At 42.8% G+C, this 25197-nt stretch overlaps 2 protein-coding genes across 2 annotated transcripts in view; both read left to right on the forward strand.

Moving 5' to 3' along the window:
- LOC138611727 (neurexin-3b-like) overlaps positions 1 to 8248 on the forward strand; it is a 78104-nt gene extending 69856 nt beyond the window's left edge. The window contains exons 4-5 of the mRNA XM_069684945.1: positions 6730 to 7031; positions 8222 to 8248. Of these exons, the coding sequence (XP_069541046.1) occupies positions 6730 to 7031; positions 8222 to 8248 (329 nt within the window). The remainder of the gene's footprint in view (positions 1 to 6729; positions 7032 to 8221) is intronic.
- A 1894-nt stretch (positions 8249 to 10142) lies between these two features.
- Positions 10143 to 25197, forward strand: part of LOC138583747 (neurexin-3b) — a 255381-nt gene continuing 240326 nt past the window's right edge. Inside the window, exon 1 of the mRNA XM_069655717.1 lies at positions 10143 to 10292. Coding sequence (XP_069511818.1) covers positions 10191 to 10292 — 102 coding nt within the window. The 5' untranslated portion in view covers positions 10143 to 10190. The remainder of the gene's footprint in view (positions 10293 to 25197) is intronic.

A 25197-nucleotide genomic window follows, 5' to 3' on the forward strand; every position in this document is an offset into this window, starting at 1 on the left:
TAAGTAATGATGGTTTCTGAACTCTTAATGCAATGTTTTTTTCAGCGGGAGATCTTTCAGAAATCTTTTGAAAACACCATACTCAGATACTAATTTAAAAAAAGCCGTTCATCGGGGGATTAAGGACTGAATAAAACCTGTGATAGGCTCTGAGAAGTTGCTGGATTTGTGGTGGGATTTGTGCGCTTTGATGGAGGTGAAGGGGGAGAAAGAGAGAGTGGGATTTGGTGGGTTTGCTGTGATATCGGGTGTGGTAATAAGGTTTATCGCTGCTGGAATCACAAGCTACGGGGACAGCACTTCACTGCTCGTCTTAACACTCAGTGTCACCTCGTTTCTCTGGAGAGCCATTCCAAGTGTCTCTCCTTCCTCCATCTGCCACTCTCTCCCTCAGCTCTCTCTGCTTCCCCCCCCCCCCCCCCCCCCCGTCCCTTTTCTTTCTCTTGTCTCTGCTTCCATCTTTCACTTCTTTTTCTCGTCGACTGTTTTGCTTCCTCCGTGTCACTTCTGTTTATGTTTATCCCTCACGCTTTGTCTCTCTCTTTGTCACTCTTCTGTTCGTGCAGAAATCAAAAGCATTCTCAGACAGATCGTTCGCCGCGGCTTCACAAGGTTACGAGAAACACGAGATGAAAGTTGACGTGTCAGGACGAAAAAATACATTCCAACCTCACCACATGTCTTGGTAGTTGTCATTCAGCACGTTTTGTACATGCACAACAATCTGGCCGCTAACGTCAGGACTTTTGGATCCTGGTAATTTTTGGTATTATTATTAATTTTATTTCATTTATTTGTACATATTTTGGGGTCCAAATGACTTAAACATACAATTAAATTTTTTGAATTGCTCTAGTAAATTGCTTTAGCCAGCGAAATAGGCTGTATGGGCTGCTACTTGGGGCAGATGTGACCTATGAAAAAGCCACTTTAAGTGCTATTTTTTTTCCACCAACAGGCTCAGATTATTTTAATTGTATTATAACATTACAGGCTGCAGTGCAGTGGTTAGCGATGCTAAGCTGCACAGCTAGAAGGTCACCGGTTCAAACCCCTGTTTGGGCAAGGTGGGCCTTCCTCCTGCATGCGTGGGTTTTCTCCGGCTTCCTCCCGCAGTCCAAAGACATGCTCGTAAGGTTAATTGGTGACTCTGAATTGCCCGTGGGTGTGAGTGCGAAAGGTTGTCTGTCTCTGTGTGTCAGCCCTGTGATTGACTGGCTACCAGTCCAGGGTGTACCCAGCCCTTCGCCCAATGACAGCTGGGATAGGCTCCAGCCCCACGCGACCCTGAAGAGGATAAGCGGTATAGATGATGGATGGATGGATTAGATCCCAACATCCTATGAAATGCTTTTTTGTACCCTGAAACAGCTGATACATCACTCTCTTCAAAGCCACCAGACTGCATTGACAAAAACAGTAATTTTTTGTTGTCGCAGAACATTGCAGCTGCACGTCTACCACTGCCTCACTCCGTTAGTTTTTTGGTAAGTTCAGTCTTATACTTACATTGGGTTGGATCCAAACTAGCAATGTAAAACACAAAGTACACAATAACACAAAGAAACCGAGCCCATGGCAATACCAGTTGAGTAGCAACGACTGCAAGGTAAAGTTGCTGTTTTTGTCAGTGAAGTTTGGTGGCTTTAAAGACAGCAATGTGACCACTGTTCCTGGTTAAAAATTGTGTCTTACCTTAACAAAAAGGGTCTATCTCTATAGTGAGCCTTTCTCTAATGTTGTCAGACACATAGAATAACAATCTGAGCCTGTCGGCGATAAGAAAAACAAAAGCTTTAAGTGGACGAAATTTGATTCGGCGCATTTGCCCCTAGGGATATTTCAAATGCAGGCTGAAAGCAATTTACTAAACAAATTGCAAAACATTTTGTACCTATTAGACATTTAGACACCCAATACATTAAATAGGATAAGGGTTTAAAAATACAGGAGTTGCCCTTTAATTTCTGCTGTAGCAGGCCTACATGTGTAGTAATTTTGCACTTGAAATATACTGCAAAATACTCCACCAAATCTCCCTCCACTATAAGCCTGTCTGACAGTGCTGCCTGCCTTTGAAGAGAGACATCAGCCGTGATGCTCCAAATTTATTTGACATGTGGTGGCTCACCATTGAGCTTTAAGCTGCACTGTTACATAGTTAGTGTGAGCCTCCTGTTTATCTGCGTCAGGCTAACCGTGCTGCTTTGGCTGCTATTAGCAAGTGATGCTAATTTACCTCTTTGGGGTGGTGGGAGAGAATGGGTGGATAAAAGAGAGAGCGGATATGACGGAGAGTGAGAGAGGAATGGATTTTTCAGATTTTGTCAAAGGCATTGTGTGGGATGACACCACAACCTTGAACGACTTTGATTCCTAAGGGTGTCACAAAAACAACAATAGCTAACAGCAGAATGTGGCTTTCTATGTTTAGGTCTGGAACTACAGGCTTGTCATTGCAGATGTTGTGCAAGCATGCATTGGATGTGCCGGATGTCAGCACAGATTTGAGTTCACATCAACTGATAAAGTCTCCCCAGCACGAGCGTTAGTCGCCCAGCTAGCATGAAGCTTATGTGCTTGGCAATCTCACAGCTGTAGCATCTCCAGCTAAAGTCAGTAGTTTGCCACGTAACCGCAAAGCTTCCTGTCTCTAATCCTATCATTAAACTCATCTGCTTTTCCTTTACATGTATTAAGTCTTTTGCCTCCCACAGTGATTAGGGACAGTTTGATATCCCGCGTTGATCTTAAGGAGGTTGAAGGTTGAGGACCCGAGCGCTGTAAGGTGACAACGCTCCCTGCTCAAAGGCCCTTAGGGTCAAACTGGAGAGCGAGCCCCGGGCAGCGTGGGTGTGTATGGCTAGGGGGAGCGGAAGAGAATGGAAGATGGTAATGAAGGAGCTAATTGCTTCCAGTGGATTTTGAAATCGAACCCCAGCCCCCTGTGCACGAGCCTGGCAGCACGCAAATGGAATATTGATGACTATGGCGAAAAAAAGGGAAAGTGACCCTGTGATATGATCGATTTGAAAGCCACAGATCTGTGCAGAACATGTCTCAACAGGCAATACATTTCCCCTGGTTTTTATGGATCCGTATACACTTACCACCGGTTTAATATCGCTGAGGTGCACAAATATTACATTATATCAATTTGCTCTCTCTATTATTCATAGCGATAAAGTAACACTGATGGTCTTTACAGCCCGACAACTACTAAAGAATTACAGCATTATAATTAACACGCATATGGAAAGTCAAGAACACAAGAACCCTTTAATATGAGTACTTTTAGTATTTAGGGTCAAAATATAAAGATACATTATTAGACATTATATTGTAGACATAATATGGATGCTGTGGTTCTGACTATGAAAATACAGTATTGCAAATTGTATGTAATGACTTTCAGGCCTATAAATAACGAACAAGTACACTTCTTGTTCTGTTTACACTCAACTCTTAACACTGTTAATACAGTATATAGTCATATTAGGGCAAGACTAAGCTGCACTATGTGTAGCTGTAATACACTTTCAGCTAATTGCTTACTTTGGCATGCTCATATGTGCACAATGACTACATGACAATATGCTGATGTTTAACGTGTATTTTTACTATGTTCATGTAGTTAGCATGAGATACGCATTTGCCAATATACATAGAGCTTAGGAAGATGGGGACATATTACCTTTGCGAGTATTTGACCATAAACTAAAGTTAGTAAAATGTTGGCCTGATGACGGTGCTAAAACAAAAATGCCAACCTCACGGTCACAAGAAAATGTAATTGTTTGGATCACCAAAGGTGGAGGTTATGTCCAATGGGAACCATTAAAGTCATTTTGATAGCAATCTATCCAGAAGTTGAGATATTTTACTCTTGATTAAAATGGACCACATTGCCAATAGCTGTGCTGCTTGTGTGGATACAAAAGAAACTGCAGTCCATTGAACTACCAAAACTAATGCTACACTGGTCTTTAACTGCTGCTACTCTTACTGATGTCCTTCATCCAGGACCGGTAATCAGCCACTTAGTTTTAGGGTAAGTCTATTGGCACCTTTGATAATAATGTAAAGGAGAACTCTGTTAAACGATATGATACGATATGCGATACGCGATATGCGATATGCGATATACGAGACGATACAATGCACGAGACGATACACAATATGATATACGATACACGATACCATACACAATACAATACACAGTACGATATACGTTGCACGCTACGATACACGTTGCGATACTCGATACGATACACGATATGATACACGATACGATACACGATACGATACACGATACGATATACGATACACGATACCATACACAATACAATACACAGTACGATATACGTTACACGCTACGATACACGCTGCGATACTCGATACGATACGTGACACGATACACGATACACGATACAATACAGTACAATACGATCCAATATGCTTCATTGTCTGCATACAGATATTTGTCTTGGACTTGAATGCTGCATACATGTAGATGCCACGGCGGTATTAATTAATACAAAACAATAAAAATAACACTCAACGTGTAAATGGAGAACGACATACTAATGACATCCAGCTCATTAACCATATGACACAACAATGATAAGTGAACGAGATAAGAACAGCAACTAGCTATTGCACAACCTCCACAGCCTCAAGAAACATTTAACATTTTGAAATGCCATAAGCATGTTGTATTCAGAGATGAAGAGCATAATTATAGTATGCTAAACAGATGAGTGTAGGTATCCTTACAATAACTCTTGTACCTCGGAACAAATGAGAGCACAGAAGATTAGGTGTTCACTGAGCATGTATAAATGCCCGCAAATTAAAAAAACAGAATCAGTCTCTTGCAAGGCCAGTCGGCCTCATACCCATACTGCCATCAGGCATATGCAAGGGCCCTCCAGGCAAGATCTGACAGAGGACCCACAAGTGCCATTGGACCATCGGAAAATTCTACAGATCGTGGTTTTAGTGCCAACTGTTTCAAGGACTCTCTCTCGCTCGGGGACCCCAGAGGCTTGTGGCATATACTCGTCCAGATGTACAATAAAGCCAACTGGAGCAAGGAGCTAGAGACCTGTTCTAATACAGACACGGAACACAGTGTAACCACACTGTAGATGTACAAACCTTGACAATTTTGAAGCAGCAATATTATTTTTTTGTTTCTTAGATGAGATGCATTGAGATCACAGAGAAACTTTTTTATTCCAATGTATATTCTTCTGCCTCTCTGTGTCGCGCTGCCTCAGCGGTAATAATGTCTCTTTATTTATTCCCCTGACACATGCATGAGGGCTTTCACAGGGCCTTTGCTGCCTCTCATACCACTTCCTCTTGTCTCTCTCTGCTGCGCGAACACATGAATTTTACGCCGAGGGCAGAACTTCTCCATGACCGGAATCAGCACCCCACATTCATCCCACTGCTTCCCTCCTCTTTTGTTTCTCTCTCATTTTTTTCCTGTACCACCTTCTGTATCTCTCTGCCAGCTCTACACCGCTGCTCCCTCATGTTTACATATAGCCTGATCCACAACAGAACAAACTGACGCTTCACAGCCCGCAGCCCGACTGCGTTCTCTCTCGTTCGCATCCTCGTCTCTCTCTTCTGTCTTCCCGCTTGTTTTCTCCTCGGCCCTCATGAGTTCTCTGCGAGTACACAAAGAGAAATGCAGGCGGCAGAGGAAATGAAATGACACATTGAAAATGGTATTGTTGGCAGGTAATGACATAGTTACTGTTACCAAGTGCTACAGAGGTTGTTTGCTTTGGTATGTTGGAAGGGCTTTTTTTTCTGAAGGTTGCAATTTCTGAAAGGTGCTGCCTTGAACACTGTGTTCTCGGAGGAGGAATCTTCTAGCCCTTTGGTCTGTGCTGCCGTGTCCAACTTAACACGCTGTGTAAATAATTGACAGTGAGTGTGACCTTGTCTCCAACGGACTGTAGCCGGCGAGAGTTTGTAGAACCACTCTTTAAGAGGCAGAGGAAAAGTGTCAATTATATGATCACAAGTCACAAGGACGCGCTCGCTGTTCTCTCTTTCTTATAGAGTCTTCTCTTTCCGTCAGCTTAGCAATTTTATTTTTGCTTTCTCGCTCTTTCCATCCATCTTCGAACCCCCCCTTCACTTTCCGTCTGGAGCTGTCTCACCTTACCCTCTATGTCGATCTAAAAAATGGGCCCAGGAAGTCACTTTGTAACAGCGGAGTGATATAAAACTGTAAAATCAGGCTATGTTTGATTTATGCGCGCCATTAGCGGGGAATAGTGTTCCATCTCGAGCAGTCTGTCTGTCTAGAGGCTGTATGCGAAACCTAAACCCACAGTTGTACAGATAGGATTTTATGATCTGGACTGAATGATGGGATTATCATAGATGTAATTATGGGGAGCAATGCATTATGTGTGTGTGTGTGTGTGTGTGTGTGTTTGCTCAATGTAACCTCTGCAGTGTAGACATATTTACTGAGGCGGCTTCATGATTGATGCAAGGACCAACACGGATGCTGGGCTTGTTTCATGTTTTAAACATCAGACAATCTGTGCGAGAATGATTGTGATAATGACTGTTGGGCTGTCGTTGTTGTTGGGCGCAAAACTCATGAGGAAAACAAGATTTTTAACAACACATGTTGAATGGCTGCAAGCTGGAGAGTCGCTTACCCTCCTTTTCTTTCTTCTCTCTTTGTCATTGCAGCGCGGGAGGAGAACGTAGCCACCTTCCGCGGCTCGGAGTACTTCTGCTACGACCTCTCGCAGAACCCCATCCAGAGCAGCAGCGACGAGATCACGCTGTCCTTCAAGACGTGGCAACGCAACGGCCTCCTCCTCCACACGGGGAAGTCGGCCGACTACGTCAACCTGGCGCTCAAAGACGGCGCCGTCTCCCTCGTCATCAATCTGGGCTCCGGGGCTTTCGAGGCCATCGTGGAGCCGGTCAACGGGAAATTTAATGACAACGCCTGGCACGACATCAAAGTGACACGCAACCTGAGACAGGTAATCGGGGGTTGCAGTGATGGACGTTTGGAGTTTGCAGACAGGTGGATTTTTATTTCTCGCCTTTTAGATTAGCTGCTTCCAAGAGCTTTGAGAGAGAGCCGGCGTTATAAGAATGTCACCTTGTTCTGATTGGTTGTCATTCCATCGCCACAGTTCAGTAACATTGTTGAGACTGATGTCATTATACTTTAAGTTCTCTTTACAATTACATGACTTCTTTTAAGTTGATTTCATGTTTTATTTCTTTTCCACTTTATAAATACTTTGAATATTACAGGTTCTTCTGCATGCTAACGGAGGCTAAGTCAAGGTAGCATTATGCTAGGTGTTTTCTTCTCTGCTGTTTATTGGCTGCGTCCTCAGATTAAAGTTGTCTGATACTTCCATTATGCTTTACAATCCCCTAAGCTGACACTTCTATCAGGCGCTGTCGCTATCTTCCTCGCTGTGTTTCTTTGGTAGAATATAGCCTCGCACTTTAAAGCCAGGCAGAGCGTGTTTGCCTTTGAGCCATCCATTAATGCTGTATTTATAGCGCAGATGATCATGATGCTCTTTAAAGCTAGAAATACATCCCCATCAAAGATCTGTTGTGCATAAGCAGAATTTGTAACTTGACAGACATTGTTTACTATTTTTTTAATGTGATCTTAAAGCTTGTTTTGCTGTCGGGTGAAGCTAGAGTGAGTCAGAGCTGTGTGTAGAAAGAGAGAAGCTCCGTAACGCTACACGGGGCTGTATGGACGGAGCGCTAGCTGCAAAGTGTGGAGTTGTTCGTCGTCTTGGTCGACCTTTAGTTTGTCTGAAAGGTGAGGCAGCATTAAGTGTTGCTCTCAGAGCAGCACAACAAGCGAGTGCCTGTTTCCTGACCCTCCCTGACAGAAAGCTCTCGCCCCACAGGTTAGTAAATAGTTGTAGCAGAAAATCCCAACAGGATAACACACAGTTTAGGGGGTTAGAAGCTAAGAGCCGAGGGCTTCTTGCCCACCTTCCTTTCTTTCTTTTTTACAGATCTATCTTTCTTCCTTTCTTTCACTCTCATTTTCTTTCCTCTTTGAAAGGCGCTCTTTGTTAGACAAGGCGTGACAAAAACACTACAGGTTTTGTTGGGGTTGAAGCCATCCTACACAAATTTTCATGTGAAAGTCCCACGTCTTACAGTACTTGTCTTTGTGTTTTTCTTGCAGGACTCTGGTGTAGAAAAATTTGGCTAGGATGGCAAGAAGGCACTTTATTACTGCTGCGAATCTCTTACAAATCATGTAGTGTTTTTTCACCGCAACACTAACTCATCCATGATTAAAGTCATTTTTTTATACTAACCAATATCTAACCAACTAATGTACTAACTAACATCCTAATTCTTCATCGTTGCTTTTGTTTTTTTGTTTTCTGTCCATCCTTATTAACAACCTTTTTTGTTCACTATTCTTTTGATTTCCTTTCTTCCCCTTTTTCTGGAAAGCAATCAGGCATTGGACACGCTATGGTAAACAAACTACATTGTCTGGTAGATATCATTCTTATTGTCTTTTTTTTGGGTTTGCCGTGTGTCCCCTCCCCCTCTCTTCTTTTATTCGTTCTCTTTGAGTTCCATCCTAGACACTCTTATCAAAAAATGAGGAGATGGGTTTGTATTACCAGGCAATTCTTTCTTCGCTTCTTCTCAATTTCCTCCCTGACCTGCCAACAACCTCCTTCTTTACCCCACAATCTCCCATCCTGTTTTTTTTTCACTTTGGCTTTTACTTTTTCTCTTTGTTTCTTCCACATTACTGCAGATTTCCAACAAGTAAAACTAAATTGACTTCTTTGCCTTTCTCAGGGCAACTTACTTTTTTATTTTTTTTCACACAAAAAGTCCCCATTTTTTGTGAGGACTGTCGTCCAGAACTGACAGAAGCTTACCACAATCCCAAAGATGGTGACCTCGACACCGAGCCCTTAAAGAGAAACTACCAATAAGTGGCAACCCTTAACCTTCATTGCGGGAGCTCTGACAGTTGTTTCCAACTCACTATGGCGCATGGCATGCCCACACCTCATCAACCTCTCACCTGCCGAACTCATTGAACCTTAACCCTGTCACCCAAAATAACCACTAACACTCTAATTCACTCACTCACATCCCACCTGTCACCTTCTCACTCACCCTGCCCTCCCTGTGTGTGTTCTTGTAGCATGCTTGTGACAGTGTTGTGTGTTTTGCTAACCTTACCCCCGGGCCCATATACATGACATGTCTAGGAATAAGCATACTGATCTAGGATTATCGGTGTGGTCCAGTGACATTGAAGCTAAACCTGATCAGAGATCAGCAGCAGCTATTCTCAGAGTGTGTATGCATATGGGCTCTGGTCTTGATTGTGCATGACCCCTCTGCACCCTGTGTGGCCTGCTCTAGCTTTGAATGGCACCATTGATCCACTTACTCCCTTACACGTCCAATTAAGTGTGTTTAAGTTGCCTTCGAACAGTGATGACCTTGGTTTGCACATTGATGTGGTGTGAAAAGCCTCCCTTTGTTTGCATGTGCGTGGATATATAGATGTAAATGTTTGCAAGAGAGGGGCGAATGTGGGACTGATGGTGTGAGAATGAATGACGGTGCGAGTGCAGGCGTGCGTAAGCCCGTCTATGTGTGATGTGTGTGGTCACATACATGTGTACAGTATATGTGTGTGTCTGCAGTTACCGGATAAATCCCGAAACCTAAGACAAGTGCAGTCAATTTGTCCTTGGTTTGAACATTGTACTAACCCTCCCCCAACCTGAAGTTTCTGAACCAAACCTAGGATCCATTCTCTTACCCCCATCAAAGATAAAGAAAATATGCCTGTGCCATATTTTCTTTACCTGTCCTGTGAATCCTACGGCAAAAAAATCCATTAACAAAATCCAACAAAAAACGCTGTCCAAAAAAAAGATCGCTTCAAGGTACCAAACGATTCTGATGAGCAGCTTCAGTGTGGAGCCAAGTTCAAAAAAAGCTCATTTCGAATGCAGACCAAGGAAGGAGGTGTGTTTTAAACACAGCACGCGATCGAATCCCAGAGTGTAATGGCTTGGCTTTGGCTATGTGTTGCACCTCAACAGGTCACCATCTCCGTTGATGGGATCCTCACCACCACCGGCTACACCCAGGAAGACTACACCATGCTGGGCTCCGATGATTTCTTCTATGTGGGTGGGAGCCCCAGCACTGCGGACCTGCCCGGATCTCCAGTTAGCAACAACTTCATGGGCTGTCTCAGAGAGGTAAGAGCGACTTGCATGAATACATATAGAAAACAAGTGCATGACCTGGTAGAAAATGAGGGTTTGTCGTTCCCAATTCCATATCTGCATTAAAGTTTGCTGGATGAAACTACTAACCAGCATGCTTCCCCTGAAAGGAACGGAAAGGGAGAAGAAAATAAAACCGCATTATCAATTAAAGCTGCTGAGTTGGCAGAGGAAGTATCAGACTTTCAATATTCCCTCGCTTAATGTAATTCATAACACTTACTGCGGTTTGTGTGTGAGGAAATATCCCCAAAATTGCTTCTGTCACATGTAATTTGCAGCATCAGCTTGAGTGTGCTGCTAAAACGCCTCCCAATGGGCGGCAATCTGAATGAAATATTTGCCTGTGATGAAACAGGAAAAAGGCTGTTGTTGTTGTTTCGGGACTCATTTTGTGTTTTCGCCGGCTCTTTGAGCTCGTGAGAACAGCCAAGGAATTTATTAAGTGCCTCGTTAGTTACATTTTGCTCACTATTACTTATTCTGCTGCTAATAATAAGAGAAAAGGGGGACTGTAAAAAAGTCAGTTTAGCAGCAGTCTTAGAAATAGCATTACGTCTTTGTGTTGAAGCTGTAGTGTTTGACATTGCTTTGATATTGTATCATCAGTGATTTTATCCCATCCGTTTGTCCTTTGTAGCTACCTGCACTCAGAAGTTTGTTTTTAGCTCGGTTACAGCGTTAAAAGTACCGCCAGTGCTGATGAAACGAACGCGTCTTAAATCATTTGAATGCTGTCTGTAACTTGGTGCCATAATTCGCCGTCGTGCTTTTATTATTAGAAAGTCGTTCCAGGATGAAAAAGCATCGTCGCAGGCTGAAAACATTAACAGCAGTTAGCTGCAGCCTTTGTAATCCTCAGAGTGTGATTCTGGACTGCACGCAGTTGACAGTTAATGATGTGCTACAGCTGCAGCCATGCAATGCAGCAGCGCTGTAATCAACACGAGGCAGATCGTATTAAATAGGGGAATCAAACACTGTGGACATTAATTGATCCCATGGGTTTTTATCCTGTGGACGTTTTGGGGCGTGGATCAGATATCTGAAAGAAACGCCTTCTATTTCATTCATCAATGCTTTCTCCAGACACCTTATATCAGCAAAAGTTAAAGAGCAACCTGCAGGTTGGAGAGCCCAGTGAATCGATGTGTCGGAAAATGATTTAGTAATTACATTTTCAATGAAATGTATTAATTAGTACACTACAGTGGCTTCATTTTTTTGTACCTTTTCTTATATTTCTGCATCAAAACAGACAACCGGACGTAACATAAAGGAGTCCCACCGATTACTGACGGGTTTAACATTAATAAATATGGATCTAAATGCCAGTCTTGTCATTGAAGATGAAGAAATTAATTCATATGCATACGACGGACCACAAGCTTATAATTATGAGCCTGTTAGGCGCCAAAGAGACACGGAACAGGCCAGGAGAAATTACGGCCACAGGAGAGACACTGACTTGTAGTACAAGTGACTTGCATTAGCTAGAGATATCTGACGCTGTGCTCTCATCAAAGCATTGTAAAGTTTATCACATATCAAAGGCTATAACAAATCATGAGTAGTAGCAAGTGGGAGCATTAATGCTTACCCATTACAGTTACTAACGGGCGAGTGTCAGCTTGTATCAGTTTTCGCATTGCCTTCTGTAACGGTAAATCCGTTCTACGTTTCACGGTGCCACCGCGGTGTGAGAGAGAGAGAGAGACAGACAGAGAGGGATGATAGGTGCTTGTGGTCCCGTCTCTTCACCTGCACAAAATGCACCAAAGCACGACAGCTCGCTCCATTCCTCTTCCTGTCAGGAAAACGGTACGGCTCGATGTCTCGTCGAGCTAGAATTTGTGCAACCGGCACAAACGCAAAAATTAAGCATCATGACAACTGGTGAAATGCAATGTAAGACTACCGAAATAATGTCTACACAATACGATACGTCCGCTCAGACTCACTTTCACCTACTTCTGCAGGTTGAGCTAAGGCAGAGTCGGACACCGCGAGTCCTTCTTGTTACGTGATGTGACACAATGTTGAAGAAAAAGCAGCAGCTTTACTGAAAATGGCCACTTTTTCCTCTAAATTTGTGCCCTTACACAAACCTGCCAACATTAGGATGTGAAATTATGCCATATGCGTTTAATTATTCCTTCTTTAGGCCTTATTCAGCCATTTTCAGCAGCAAGCTAAGAGGTAGAGAGGTAGCGAGCCGCTGCAGTTAGTGACGCATACACAGGCAAGGTAAAGTGGTTTGTGCATGCTTGCCGCTGCCTCCAGTTGGGTTGCCAGATCTTAAGACATATCCCACGTAGAGATTGAGGAACACCCGTTTGATTGGTATCAATGTGAAAGAGGGAGATAATCGGGAGAAATGACCAATCGGGAGTAAAGCGGGAGAGTGGGTTAAAATGAGGGAGACTCCCGCCCAAATCGGGAGTGTCGGCAGGTCTGCCTTATGTCTTGTAAATAATACGATATCAAGGATTAACTTTTTCCACAGCCATTTCAGACAAGATTAAGTATTAATGTAGTAAAAAATGTAACCCGCAAGTTGCTCTTTAACTGCAGATGCACTTTCAACACCTCTTTCATACCACTTTATCTAATCCTCGGTCCTCAAAACAATACACAAACAATTATATTGACTGAGGTCGCTGAGAAGAAAAAAAGTGCTTGTGGACTTTTTTGCAGCGAACTTGTTGTCTAACTGCTCTTACACAAGGACACAAGGTCACAGGGATGAGAAACTAATCAATAGAAGTACAATTGAGCATTGAGGTTCATTCTTAACCTTCGACACAGCAAAAACTAATCTTGTGAAGCACAGCATGTTACGTCCCTGTAAAAATCTCAATCAAAACAACAAAAACCAAAGCAACATCCGTGATTTGAAACTCTGTGAAATCTTTATACAAGATTGCATGTGAAGGTCTAAGTTAGTTAGTGCAACAAGTTGAGCCGGCATCCAGCTGACCATAGTACTAAATTATGCAGTGGGCACTGACACAGCTTTAGAAGTGTAGGTGATGCATTCACTTGCCAATACATGCATTTGAATTGTGTTGGCTTAGGATGGGAAAAAAAACAACTTGTGAGTGAGTCAGATTTTCTTTATGCAGCATTTCCACACCCTTCATGATATTTTTATGTTTACTATAGCGCCATTACCACGCCGCCATGTTTTAGGACGGGAATTCTCCACCCTCTCATCCTGCCTGTTTGTCCCCTCCATCACCACCTTCTCAATTCTGACAAGAGCCTACAAGCCCACTGATGTGCTGCCAAGCTCAGTCGAACACCTTCCAACATGCCTTTCATTGAGCCAAGTTAGCTTCCATCAGACAGCTATACACTCCCTTCATGCTGTTTTGAGGCTGCACACGCTGCGTTTGGGTGCTGGCTTCGAGAAAGTCACCTTGTCTGCCATGTTTTATGTTTCCGCCGAGACGCTCAGGCTGCTGTGTTTTTTTCATTTCCACATTGGCTAATGCATCCCCGGTCCATCCTCAAACTGCTACGACACCTGATCTCATACAGTGCAAACATTTTTAGCTCTGACCCAGCATTGCCTGTACTTGTTATATGGCTTTATGAGTAAGTAATGAACATATTCCCTCACTTGATTATTTGCTTTCAGTCCGCGCTTCCCAGTGTCCCCTTAGTGACAAAACAACACTAGAAATGAGAGAGGACTCTTTTAAAGCAAGGGACAGAACCGCCTCCACTTTACTTGCTGTATATTCAAAGAAAAATAGGTGCATAAATACATCCACTCCATGTTCAAAGATCAAAGAACAACCTGATCCATCTTGTGATGAAAACTCTTCCTCTAAGGTGTCTTATTTGGAGGTGTTTTTGTTGTAATGTTGCAACACGGGGGTAGTTGTGGATTTGCTGTTCTTGACAGCTCTTGAAGTCAGTTCAGCGCAAAGCATGAAAGATAAATGAGCACTCGGGTCAGTACAGCAAGCAGGCTCACCAGCTATATACACTCGTATACTGTACACTGCTTTACATTGCATCAAAGTTATGCAAGGTTTGTGCCTGCGTAACTTAATCATCGGGGAAATTCCTGTATCCGCCGTGTTTTAGTTAGGGGGGAGACATGTCAGTTGCTGAAGCCTTTTCCCAAAGCTTGTAGTTGCGTCAGTATGAAGTTAAATAATTGATGATGAACCTGTTAACACAGTAAAAATACTGTGCCTGTTGGCCTAATTCTTTGTATTGGACTTCCCAGCTGGTGGTTTAGTCCATACCAAGACGGAGATAAAGATTTGTGTTTTGACAGGTAGTGCGGCCTCGGCTCCATAGCTTATTCTCTACTGAGCTTCCTCATTTATCCTCCGGTCTAGGCAAATATGACTATAAGGAGAGTAGATCTTTGTGTCACATTAATTAAACATACGTTTACTTTGGCTCATGTTCCACATCATAGGCTGTATAAAAAGATGGACGACGCATCTCCATAACCTCTCATTGTACTTAATTGAAGCTGAAATACCCCCCTGAGGCGTTCTGATCATTTGGAACCAGAGACTGCGCAGTCGAGATCAGAGGGTGGAGCCAGGGTAATGATGTCCAGCCTGTTGTGCTAACCAAAACGCACATTTAACTTGCCTACAGCTTCATGACATGACAGATCCATGTTGGAGAAAATGTATTTTGACTCATGTCCCATCTGTTAACATGGAGGAGGCGGGCTTTATGACCTATACTGCAGCCAGTCAGCAGGGGGCGCTCGAAATGTTTTGGCTTCACTTTTAGGGAGCTGTTATGTCGTCCATCTTTTTTTATACAGTCTATGTTCCACATGTACAGTATGAAGATAAACTATCAAAAAATTAAACAGTCATTGACATTAAGAAAGTCGTGTACTTAATCATAAAATCTACACCTTTTACAACCGACCACTGTGTTTGTTTAGCCTCAGAAAGTGTATCTATAGGCGAACATTAAGCAAACTCAAGTTTCTACTCAATTATAACTTCTCTGGTTGAACAGTTTTTGGTCTCCACCAACCTCTGGGGGAAATGTCTGGCTCTCTCGCTGCTAAATCTTTCACTCATACACTGTATTTTACTCACAGACCATCATTGGTTTGTCGATCTAAATACATCTTAGTGTATAAAAAACACAGACTAAGCTAGTGCATTGTGAAACGCAGACCCCGATGCCTGCTAATTACTCCTAATATATTATGATAATACTAGAATTTTACTCACCGACTTCTTAAATGGTCTATTAGTTAAAAAAAACAGCACAGCACCTGTGATACCAACCGACAACGCAAACACATCCTACAGGTAAAGGTCAGTGGCAAGGCAAGGCAGCTTTAGTACAGCACATTTCATACACTGAGGCAATTCAAAGTGCTTTACAGAATAATAAAACACAGTAAAAGATTAGATTAGACAATTATAAAGAGCAAGAGTAAAAGATTGAAAATTCATTAAAATTATTCATTAAAATACCAAAAGTGCAGACAAGGGGTGCATAGTTAAAATATTAATTGAGTTGAATTGAGCTTAAAAATAAGTTTGCAGCCATTAGAGAGTTGAGTAGGCAGTGTGAAAAGGGAATGTTTTTAGCTTTGATTTAACGGCTGTCAGAGTCGAGGCTAGTCTAACATCATCTGGGTGATTATTCCAGGTTTGTGCTGCATGACGGCAAAACGCTGCTTCAACATGTTTTGTTCTGACTCTTGCGATGGCCAGTATAGGCCCGGATGTCCTCAGGGTCCTGGATGGTTCATATGTCACAAGCATACCGGGTAGTTACAGGTAGCCAGTGTAAGGATGTTAAAACTGGAGTTACGTGGTCATATTTCCTACTTTTGGTCAGGACTCTTGCAGCTGCATTTTGAATACGTTGAAGTTGCCTAACAGCTTGTTTTGAAAGCTGAGTGAACCGACCATTGCATTTAATCTGCTGAACATAAAGGCATGTATAAGCTTTTCAAGGTCTTGCTTTGACATTTTTCCTCCGACTCTAGCAATGTTTTTTAAATGGTAATTGGAAAATTTAAATCGGAGTCCAGGATAACACCCAGGTTTCTTGCCTGACTCTTAGCTATAAGAGAGAGGGACTGAAGGTGAGAGCTGACGCTGTCTTTTCTTCCGTTGCCCAAAGACAATTATTTCGGTCTTATCTCTGTTAAGTTGGAGAAAATGTTGCTGCATGCAGAGGTTGGTATGCTTGATACAGTTAGACAGAGATTAAGCAGGTCCATAATCTCCTGGTGTAAGTGAAATGTATATTTGTGTATCATCTGCATAATTATGTTAGGCTACTTTGTTATGATTTGGCCCAACAGAAGCATATAGAGATTGAACAATAGTGGGCCCAGAATGGACCCCTGTGGAACCCCACATGGCCATTAGCTCTGACACACAGTTACCAATCGTGACAAAGTACTTTCTGTCATGAACATGTGATGACCACTTTATAAGGACAGTCCCAGCGAGTCCCACCCAGTTCTCTCATCTGTGTAACAAAATTGTGTGGTCCACTGTGTCAAAAGCAGCGATCAGGTCCAATAATACAGAGACTTTACCCGAGTCAGTGTTCAAGCGGATGTCATTTACAACTAAATTAGCTGAGGTGGCACCTATCAGACAGCTAACAGTGTCCACCTGTTTTGCATTACTTTAAGCCTTTATACAATGTAAACAGGTGAGTTGTATAATAGTTCAACATGAAAAGACAAATTAGCATAAGACACCAAAACCTTTTTTGTACGAGGCTATTAACACACTAAACTCTTCTGTAAAGTTGGTCATTTCAATATGGGGCCTAATGGGGAATGACTCGCCTTTGGAGCCAGCCTCAAGTGGCCAGTCGAGGAACTACAGTTTTTTGCACTTCCATGTTGGCTACATTTTTCAGCTCCTGAGGTTGTTACTCGGTTCCTTTTGTGTTCATCATCTTGGAGGTGATTTTGTGTGCGTCTTTAAAAAGGCTATTTGTCTGAAAAACAGCTGCCACCACAGCTGGGGACAAGATTGATGAGAGTGTTCACACTCAACCTAAACAGTGCAATTTAGACGGCAAACAACAATCAACAAACAAAATTAGCAAAAAGCTGCTAAAATGCTCGGGTGTGCTCTGGGGCACTATGGATGTAATTATCTATTCGTCACCACTACAAACAGCCCTTTCCTCGTAACCTGTAGTCAATTGACCCGTTGCTCATATCTAAATATTGATCAGTGCATCTTTAGGAAGGCAAATGCATTCACATAAATAGTCGGCATATCTTATCTCGGGCTGTTATGCAGAGGCAGTTGTATTTTCCTTGTGGTTCCAATATTATCCGAACCAGCGTGACTCAGCATGACTTGGCCCTTGGGAGGGAACATTGGCTGGACAGCATCATGGAGGTGATTCACCATGTGCTTGGGTAGTGGTAGCATTGTGTGATCCTCAACTGTTCATCATACGTTGCTCCATTTAGCAGGCATGATGCCAGCTGCTACCCAGGATTGTGCAAACGGCTCACGACTTCACAAACGGCTCACGACCGGCGCTGTTATCTTCCCTTCATTCACAATTTCTCTTTTGTTGCTGTTTGAACTCGCACTTGAAGGGTTTCTATGCGCTGTATTGTGTGTATTTGCGGCGCGCTCTCACCTACTTATACTCCCCATGCATCATCTTTTTGTCTCTCTGCCTCTCTTCTTTTCAACACCATATTTATTCCTTCCTGCCCCCTCCACCTCCTCCTTTGGATCCAATATCCCTGGATAATGAGGGAATGATTCAGTTGAGCTTGGCCCGTTGCTCAGATCAGAATGCGTCAGTATTTCTGTCTGCCTGTGTGTGTATAAATGTCTGGCTAGAGCGCTTTAAACGCTACTGAAGCAGGACCGTTGGTGCATGTTGGGCTCCACTCACTATTAGATAAAAAGTGCATCACTTATGAATAAGCAGAGGGAGCCATGTGTTTCTGCACGGAGCGGATTCCTCTCTTCCTTTTTGTCCGACAACTACAGAGATGGTGCGTGCAGCCATCACAACCCCTCTCTTTTTAGTCTCCACTGCACTCATCTGCCCCCGCAGGCTACATGCGATGTCATCCATACACAACACACACACACACACATACATGTCCCGCCCACGCTCGTGTTTTGCCATGTGGGCTGCAGTGTGTCACGTGACTTAGGGGCCGGTGGGCAGCCGCCCCGGCTCGCTCTCTCTCTCTCCGGTCAGCCTGATGTTCGCAGTGCCATGCAGTCAGCGCCTTCTCACGCCACCCAGCCCCTCCTTCCCTGTGTCACAGGGCACCCGTGGTGCCACTGGAGCCGTGTAGTGGCAACTTGTGTCAGACTGTGGAGGCGGCCGGGGCATGCGCTGTCATCTCTGCTGAGAGAGGAGGAGGAGCTGCGTGCAGGAGGTGGAGGAAGGGCAGAAAGTTGATGAGTAACCAGCAGAGAGGCAAGCAGGGGAGGATGGAAGGTGCGAGTGTTAAAAAAACAGGGGAGCGACAGAACTGAGGAGAAGACAGGTGCGGGTGAGGTGAACGTCAGCGGGTGGGAGAGAGAAATCGTGACAGGGACGGAGATCAGGAGAATGATGAACAAGTGCGAGGAAGACGAGAGAGGGCAGAGAGTAATGTTTGGCATTTAAGAGGAATGTGTCTTCATCAGTTTTGTTAGTCACCACTGTTTGCTCAGGCTGCGCTTGTTTTCCCTCCAATACAAATGCAAATGTCAGCCTGTCCTTTTAATTATTTAACTCATTTTAATATCCCCTTAGAGGCCCAAACAGTGATGGATGGGTACAAACCTCAGACTTTAATGGAATGCCTTCACCTTTCACCCTCGCCCCTCTATAGGCTGAGCTCTGGTACACAGTGTTTGTTTACAGGATTTGGCTCTCGGTTTCACCTTATGCACATATTTTATATCCTCAGCTCCAGGTAACTCAAAACCTAGCATTATATGATAATACAAAAAGAAATCTGCTCCAACATATTCTTAAAGTCTACAGTCAGAGGTTGAGAGAGCACAATTACACCTCTGATGACTGATAGCGTATAAAAGGAATGATGTTTTTGGTGTTGACAGAATAAGAGCTATTTTCTGACTCATCTTCAATTTCAAAGATTGCAGCTAAAAACAGATGATAATTTGCTTCACCCCGTATTTAAGGTCTTTGTTGGATTCATTCGGTAACCTTTACTTGACCCAGATGAAATGGATGTAATTAGAGAAAATAAGTTCACCTCTTCGCTGCTGTCTCACTGTTCAGTATGATACTACTTACTCTCAGTTTCTACAGGAAATTAAACACACACTTATTAAAGGTCTCTTTATCACACATCCGCTACCTAATGAGATAATTTACTGCATTTGACAAAATATCAAGATATTCTGGTAACAATGCTGGCTTGCTTTCATTTCTGTTTTCCTGCAGTGACGTACCTTAATTAGGATGAATAAGAAAATAAAGACAATGCACAAAAACTAACACCTACACACCATAGAGGCAGCTTGGAAGAAGGCCATTTGATAGAAGCCAAAAAGTTATAGTCATGCAAAACTTTAATCAGCTGATCTGAGAAAGAGTCCTTCACTTGAGTGCAACATAAGGGCTTTTTGCACTGCCAGTTCGATGCGGGATTATTACGCTTACGGTTACGTTCTGTCTTCTATGTAGAACGCATGGAGCCTGCATTGGAGGTAGTAACAGAGGCAAAATGGCGTCTGTAAACTGCAGAACAGCGCAGTGTGTGTCTATTTGAAGCATGCGCTGTTACACCTCGCACACGTTTTGCTTCCCTAACGCCGGGGCAGCTTTATGCCGGCGTTGCGCGGCCCAATGTAGAATGACAAAGGTGGCATGAGGACGGAGCTACGTTACATCACTGAGGCGGAACTGCAGTGTAAAAAAAGGCTATAGTACAGTATTGTGCAAACTTTTGTTGTGTGTTTAGTTGTAATGCTCAAAAGAAATTACTACACTTGCAACAATTTCAGTCAGTAAAGATTCTTAGATCTGCTGAGGGTCCACGAAGCATCAGGCTGTTGGGCTGTAAACCAAAGCCAGTAAGGTGTAGTGCTAAAATGTGCAGTTCCTTAAATGGCCTCTTGAGGCAGGCTCCAAAATCTAGTACTATAAAACCTGGACTGTACGGCACATTCTGTTTGGGGGTTAAAGTTTTCCTACAGCTATTTATTTATAGAAACATGTATGCAAGTTATTTCAACACTATTTCAATTTATTTTCATTAAAAACACACAGATTACAGCCTACCATCTGTTTTCACCATGTTTGCAGTCCTGCTAGCTATCAGTGCGACAGTTGAGCTCAGCCTACGTAACGCTAAGTGTTGTGAGGGTGGCGGCTGCAATAAAATATCTCTCTACATTTTATACTGGTATATTGCTTGCGCCGGTATATAGGAAGCAGCCCACTTTTAAGATGTAAAAAAATATATTCCAAGTGCATCTGATGCACCAAATGTTATGGTAAATCCCCATAAACCCTCATATTAAAGGCCCAGCTTGAATGAACATGTGTTCATTTGTTCAATAAGGTGGTTTTGGTCTCTGTTGCTCCTTTTCTCAATTCAGGACAACTGAATGGCTCTTTATGTAACTCACCCTTTTCAAAGGCTTTAAGTCCTTCATAATTAAGGCCGTGGCTGTTTAACTGACAGGCGGGTGTCATGGCTGTGTGCTAGGAGTCACCTCAGCTAATTCAAGTCTCTGAACTTGACCTCTTTCAAAACGATTTTCCGCATATCAATAACCACTTTTTACAGATGGTGCCCACGGTATTTCATCTGGGACCTACACGAGATTCAAATTAATTCCACATTTTGTTGGAAACCTTTAAACTATTTTAAAAACTGTACAGGAGCGTCGGTGAGCTTATGAAGATAGCGATAGCAGCAGATGTAGGCGCGTGTGTATGGTTACATGATCAGTGGTTTAACAGCCTCAGAAAAGGAATTTCTACCTGCAGTGCATATGTTGCCATGTGCCTGTTTTATATTTAACATTTTATATAAAGGCTGTCACCTGTCACACTTGCAATCTGTATATTTTAACACTTACAAAACTACAGTGAAGGAAAGGGTTGAGGGCGTTGGTACTTTGAGCATTGGAGCAGCACATTTGCGAGGAGAGATATGAGTGAGTTTATGTGACAGGCTGAATGTAACACCTCACTGTGTGTCTGACAGGTTACTGTAAGTACGGCTATGAATAGTGTATCATGTGACGCAGCTGAAACTGCCCGCTCGTACAAAGCCGTCGATCTTACAGAGCGTTTTGGTTTTATATGCAATGAATTGAAGATTGCAAATATCCGCTGCTGAATCTGCTGCTGCCGACACAATACAGTGGTAGTTGGAATCGGTATCATTATGTGATGACATTATATTTCATGCTGGAAAGTGCTTTTACATAGTGCACAGGCTTGCCTATTCGCTGCTGTTAATCGCACCACTTTACCTAGCTTTGTCTTTAATCCCTCTTGTATAGTTCCAATTCTGCGTACTTCTATTCTTACTCTTGTTTTATATCCCTATGTACTTATTATTTATTTATCATACTCCCTATTTAACTGTGCTTATTTCAGTGTTTTTACTGCTGCACCAAGCAAATTCCCCCCCTATTGGGATCAATAAAGGCTTATCTTACCTTAAATAGGTCTCTCCTTAAACAATATCCTGGTTACTCAGTGTGATCCATAGACTCTGCTGTATAGTACTATCTTCAGCTGAATAAAGAGCCCAAAGACAAACGCTGACGTTACGTTTTGGAACGTATTTTCGCACTTTAAACAAAACGAACAAGTTAGAGAGACTTGCCAGAATTCAGAAATAACCCTTCAAAATTTGTGCACTGTCACATCCCAGGCATTGTTTCACGCTAATCAGTCTTGTTGATCCTCAGTAATAATTACTCACTAATTAATCTCTCTTTAAATGTGTCCAGATATGTGCACACACTCTCTGTTAATCTGTTTTTTGCAATAACTTTTGCATAGTTTGTTGTGTACCTTCGTGTTTGAGCTCCTCTGCAAAGCCTCGTGAGCAGTTGTGTGTGTGTGCGTGTGTCTTCACTCCACTTCAGTGGAATTACCCCGCTTCTTCATTAACACTGGAGCTAAATCATCAGCTGACAGCAGCTGTGGCCGAGGCCAAGAGGACATGAGCACTGATCTGAAGTAGATTAGGGAGAAGATTGTGTGTGTGTGTTTGCATGCACGCTCGCGCTTCCACCCACCTGCCCTTCCCTCACCCTTACCAGGGTCCAATCAATACACCATCGTGGAGGAGAGATGGAGGATCTGGGCTTTATGGAGTCGTTACAGTCCCCTGTGTTTGCGTGCGTGTGTGTGTGTGTGTTATGAATGGGCCCCATAAGGCTGTTGATAGGCCGGACGATAGCGTTGCAAAGCACAGCCCTAACAAAAGGCAGAGATGAGGTTCACAGAGCCGCAATAGTCTGTTCCTCTTTTATAACATCATTTCGATTACGTTATTGATCAGCCTGCAGCAGAACAGACATAATCATAATCCCAAAACAGATCGGGGGCTGGCTGATTGAAGATTAGTTTGTCCAAGAATAACATCTCTGTGCCTGGGAGAGTTTGTAAAGACTTTTGCCTGTCAAGCAAACAAAGATAAAGAGCAAGGTCTGCAGGAGTCGAGAAGACAAACTGTGTCTCTTATAGAAAGAGAACAGGCTGTTACGCCTTTGATGCAGACCTCGTGTCGTGAGGGAATCACAGAGATTAATGATTCCTTCCACGTCTAGAAAATGTCTACTTAAGACGGAGACGTCGTGCCTCAGAACTTTTGAGCGATTTAAATCTAAGAAGCGCTCAGTGACCATCACAGCGCTGTTAAAAAGAGTTCTTTATTGCAAATGAGCAACATTAAAGTGTTTTTTCTCTTTTCATGTAAAATTCAGTTTGTTCTCTCGTGCGAGAGTTGTCTAAGAGCTCGCTGAAGAAGGCAAGGTATTTGGCTTCAGAGGAAAACACATAAAAACAGTGGTTTTTCAGAGACGTCTGTGATGATGGTTAAAGCTAAAAGACTTTTGAGCTACGGGGCAGCTGCAACTTCTCTCTGAAATCATCTCTGGCTTTCTTTCGATGTCTTTATTAATTCAGTGCATTGAATCTGACAGTTGGCTGCGTAGCTTCGACCCTTAACGATGCTGAAAACAGAAAACTCGATTTTAGCATGAGTCACATTAGCATTGCATTAGCATCACTACTTCTGTTTTAATAAATAATAGATGCTCTTAAAATGCGTATAAACAGCGTATGCAGGTTAGTTAATAGTCAGACGTTATCCACTACCCTGTCAGCCAGCTCATGGTTCGAGCTAAGTGTCAACTTTAACTTAGGGTGCAGGATTCTTACAGTACCAGGTTTGGCTCCTGGCAGCGTGTGGCTGATCCCGCCGTGTCCCTGCCATCTTCTTTGTCACTGGAGTCAGAGGTGCTTTAAATCACCTCGGTAAACACTGACTCTCCCCCTAGTGCTGTGAGCTTCACGAGACATCAGCGAGAGAACATTCTGCCCATCAGGAAAGTTATAAATCACAGGCAGAGCAACTGAGGACAACAGAGGGAAAACCAGGAAATCATATATGAGAACTTTTGTACAGCAATCAGTGAGACCTGATTTAGTCCGTGGGCATTAAGTGCAATCAATGTAAAACAAAACTTTAAGCTCAATTTGGTCCAGTTTAATTTTTTCTTTAAAGATTATTTTTTTCGGCCTTTGATGCCTTTATTGATAGAGAGGACAGTGGATAGTGTTGGAAACAGGGGAAGAGAGAATGGGGGATGACACGTGGCAAAGGGCCGAGGGTGGGAGTTGAACCTCGGGCCGCCGCATCGAGGACTATCGCCTTTGTGCATGGGCTGCCGATTTAACCGCTAAGCTAAGCCGGCGCTAAATTTGGTCCAGCTTTGATAAAGTATTGGACATGTTTTCTGTTCTGTGCATTTCATATAAGCTTGTCTCTTGCCAGCTATAGCTAGTACCTACAGGTACCTACAGGTATTCTTCTGACCTCAAAGCTACGTCAAATTTCCAATTTTTCTAAATGCTGCATTATTTTATTAGAATGTAAGAAGTCATTATTGTGTGATCACAAGCTGATTCTTTTAATTACAAATTCATTACTGGGTCGGACAGATGGAGTACATAAACCAGCCTCCAATTAACTGATAAATAAAAACAAATTATTACAATGTTTAAATGTTACAATTTGATTTAGCAGATGCTTTTGTCCAAAGGGACGTACATCTGAGAGTTAGTACGACACATGGATCCAGGCAGAAGGGAAGAATGTGAGGAAGTGCCAAAAAACAGACAAAGAAATGATCGACAGATTTATCAGTGTTCAAAATAATCATTCATTACAGCCATTGTCCTTAACCCTTCACTTTATATTTAAACAGTTATATTCATACTTCATCAGAGGTGTAAAAATAGTACTGAAATATTCTACACAAGTAGAAGTCCTTTTACTTGACTGAAATTGTGCTCAAGTAAAAGTAAAAAGTTCTCAAAGTAAAAGCTACTGAGTCACTTTCCCATCCCAGCTGAATTTTATAATAAACTAATGTATCCATGGTTACCTTACACATGCATCCTATGCAAATGAAATAAACTTAAACTTTGTTAATTTCAAACCTGGGCCCTATGTTTACATGTTTTGGAGATGGACCTTTTGTCAAAGAGTTAGATCCTTTGTTTAACCAGGAACAGCAGTTATATCGGTCTCTGCATAGCCACCAGACTCCATGAACAAAATCAGTAATTTTACCTCGCAGAGCACAGGAGTTGCTGATGGTCTACCGCTGCCTCGATCGGTTAGTTTGTTTGTGTAATTGTGTGG

Source organism: Semicossyphus pulcher, unplaced genomic scaffold (genome assembly GCF_022749685.1).
Source record: "Semicossyphus pulcher isolate SPU_LCO1_2020_fin unplaced genomic scaffold, fSemPul1.0.p SCAF_11, whole genome shotgun sequence".
NCBI lineage: Eukaryota > Metazoa > Chordata > Actinopteri > Labriformes > Labridae > Semicossyphus > Semicossyphus pulcher.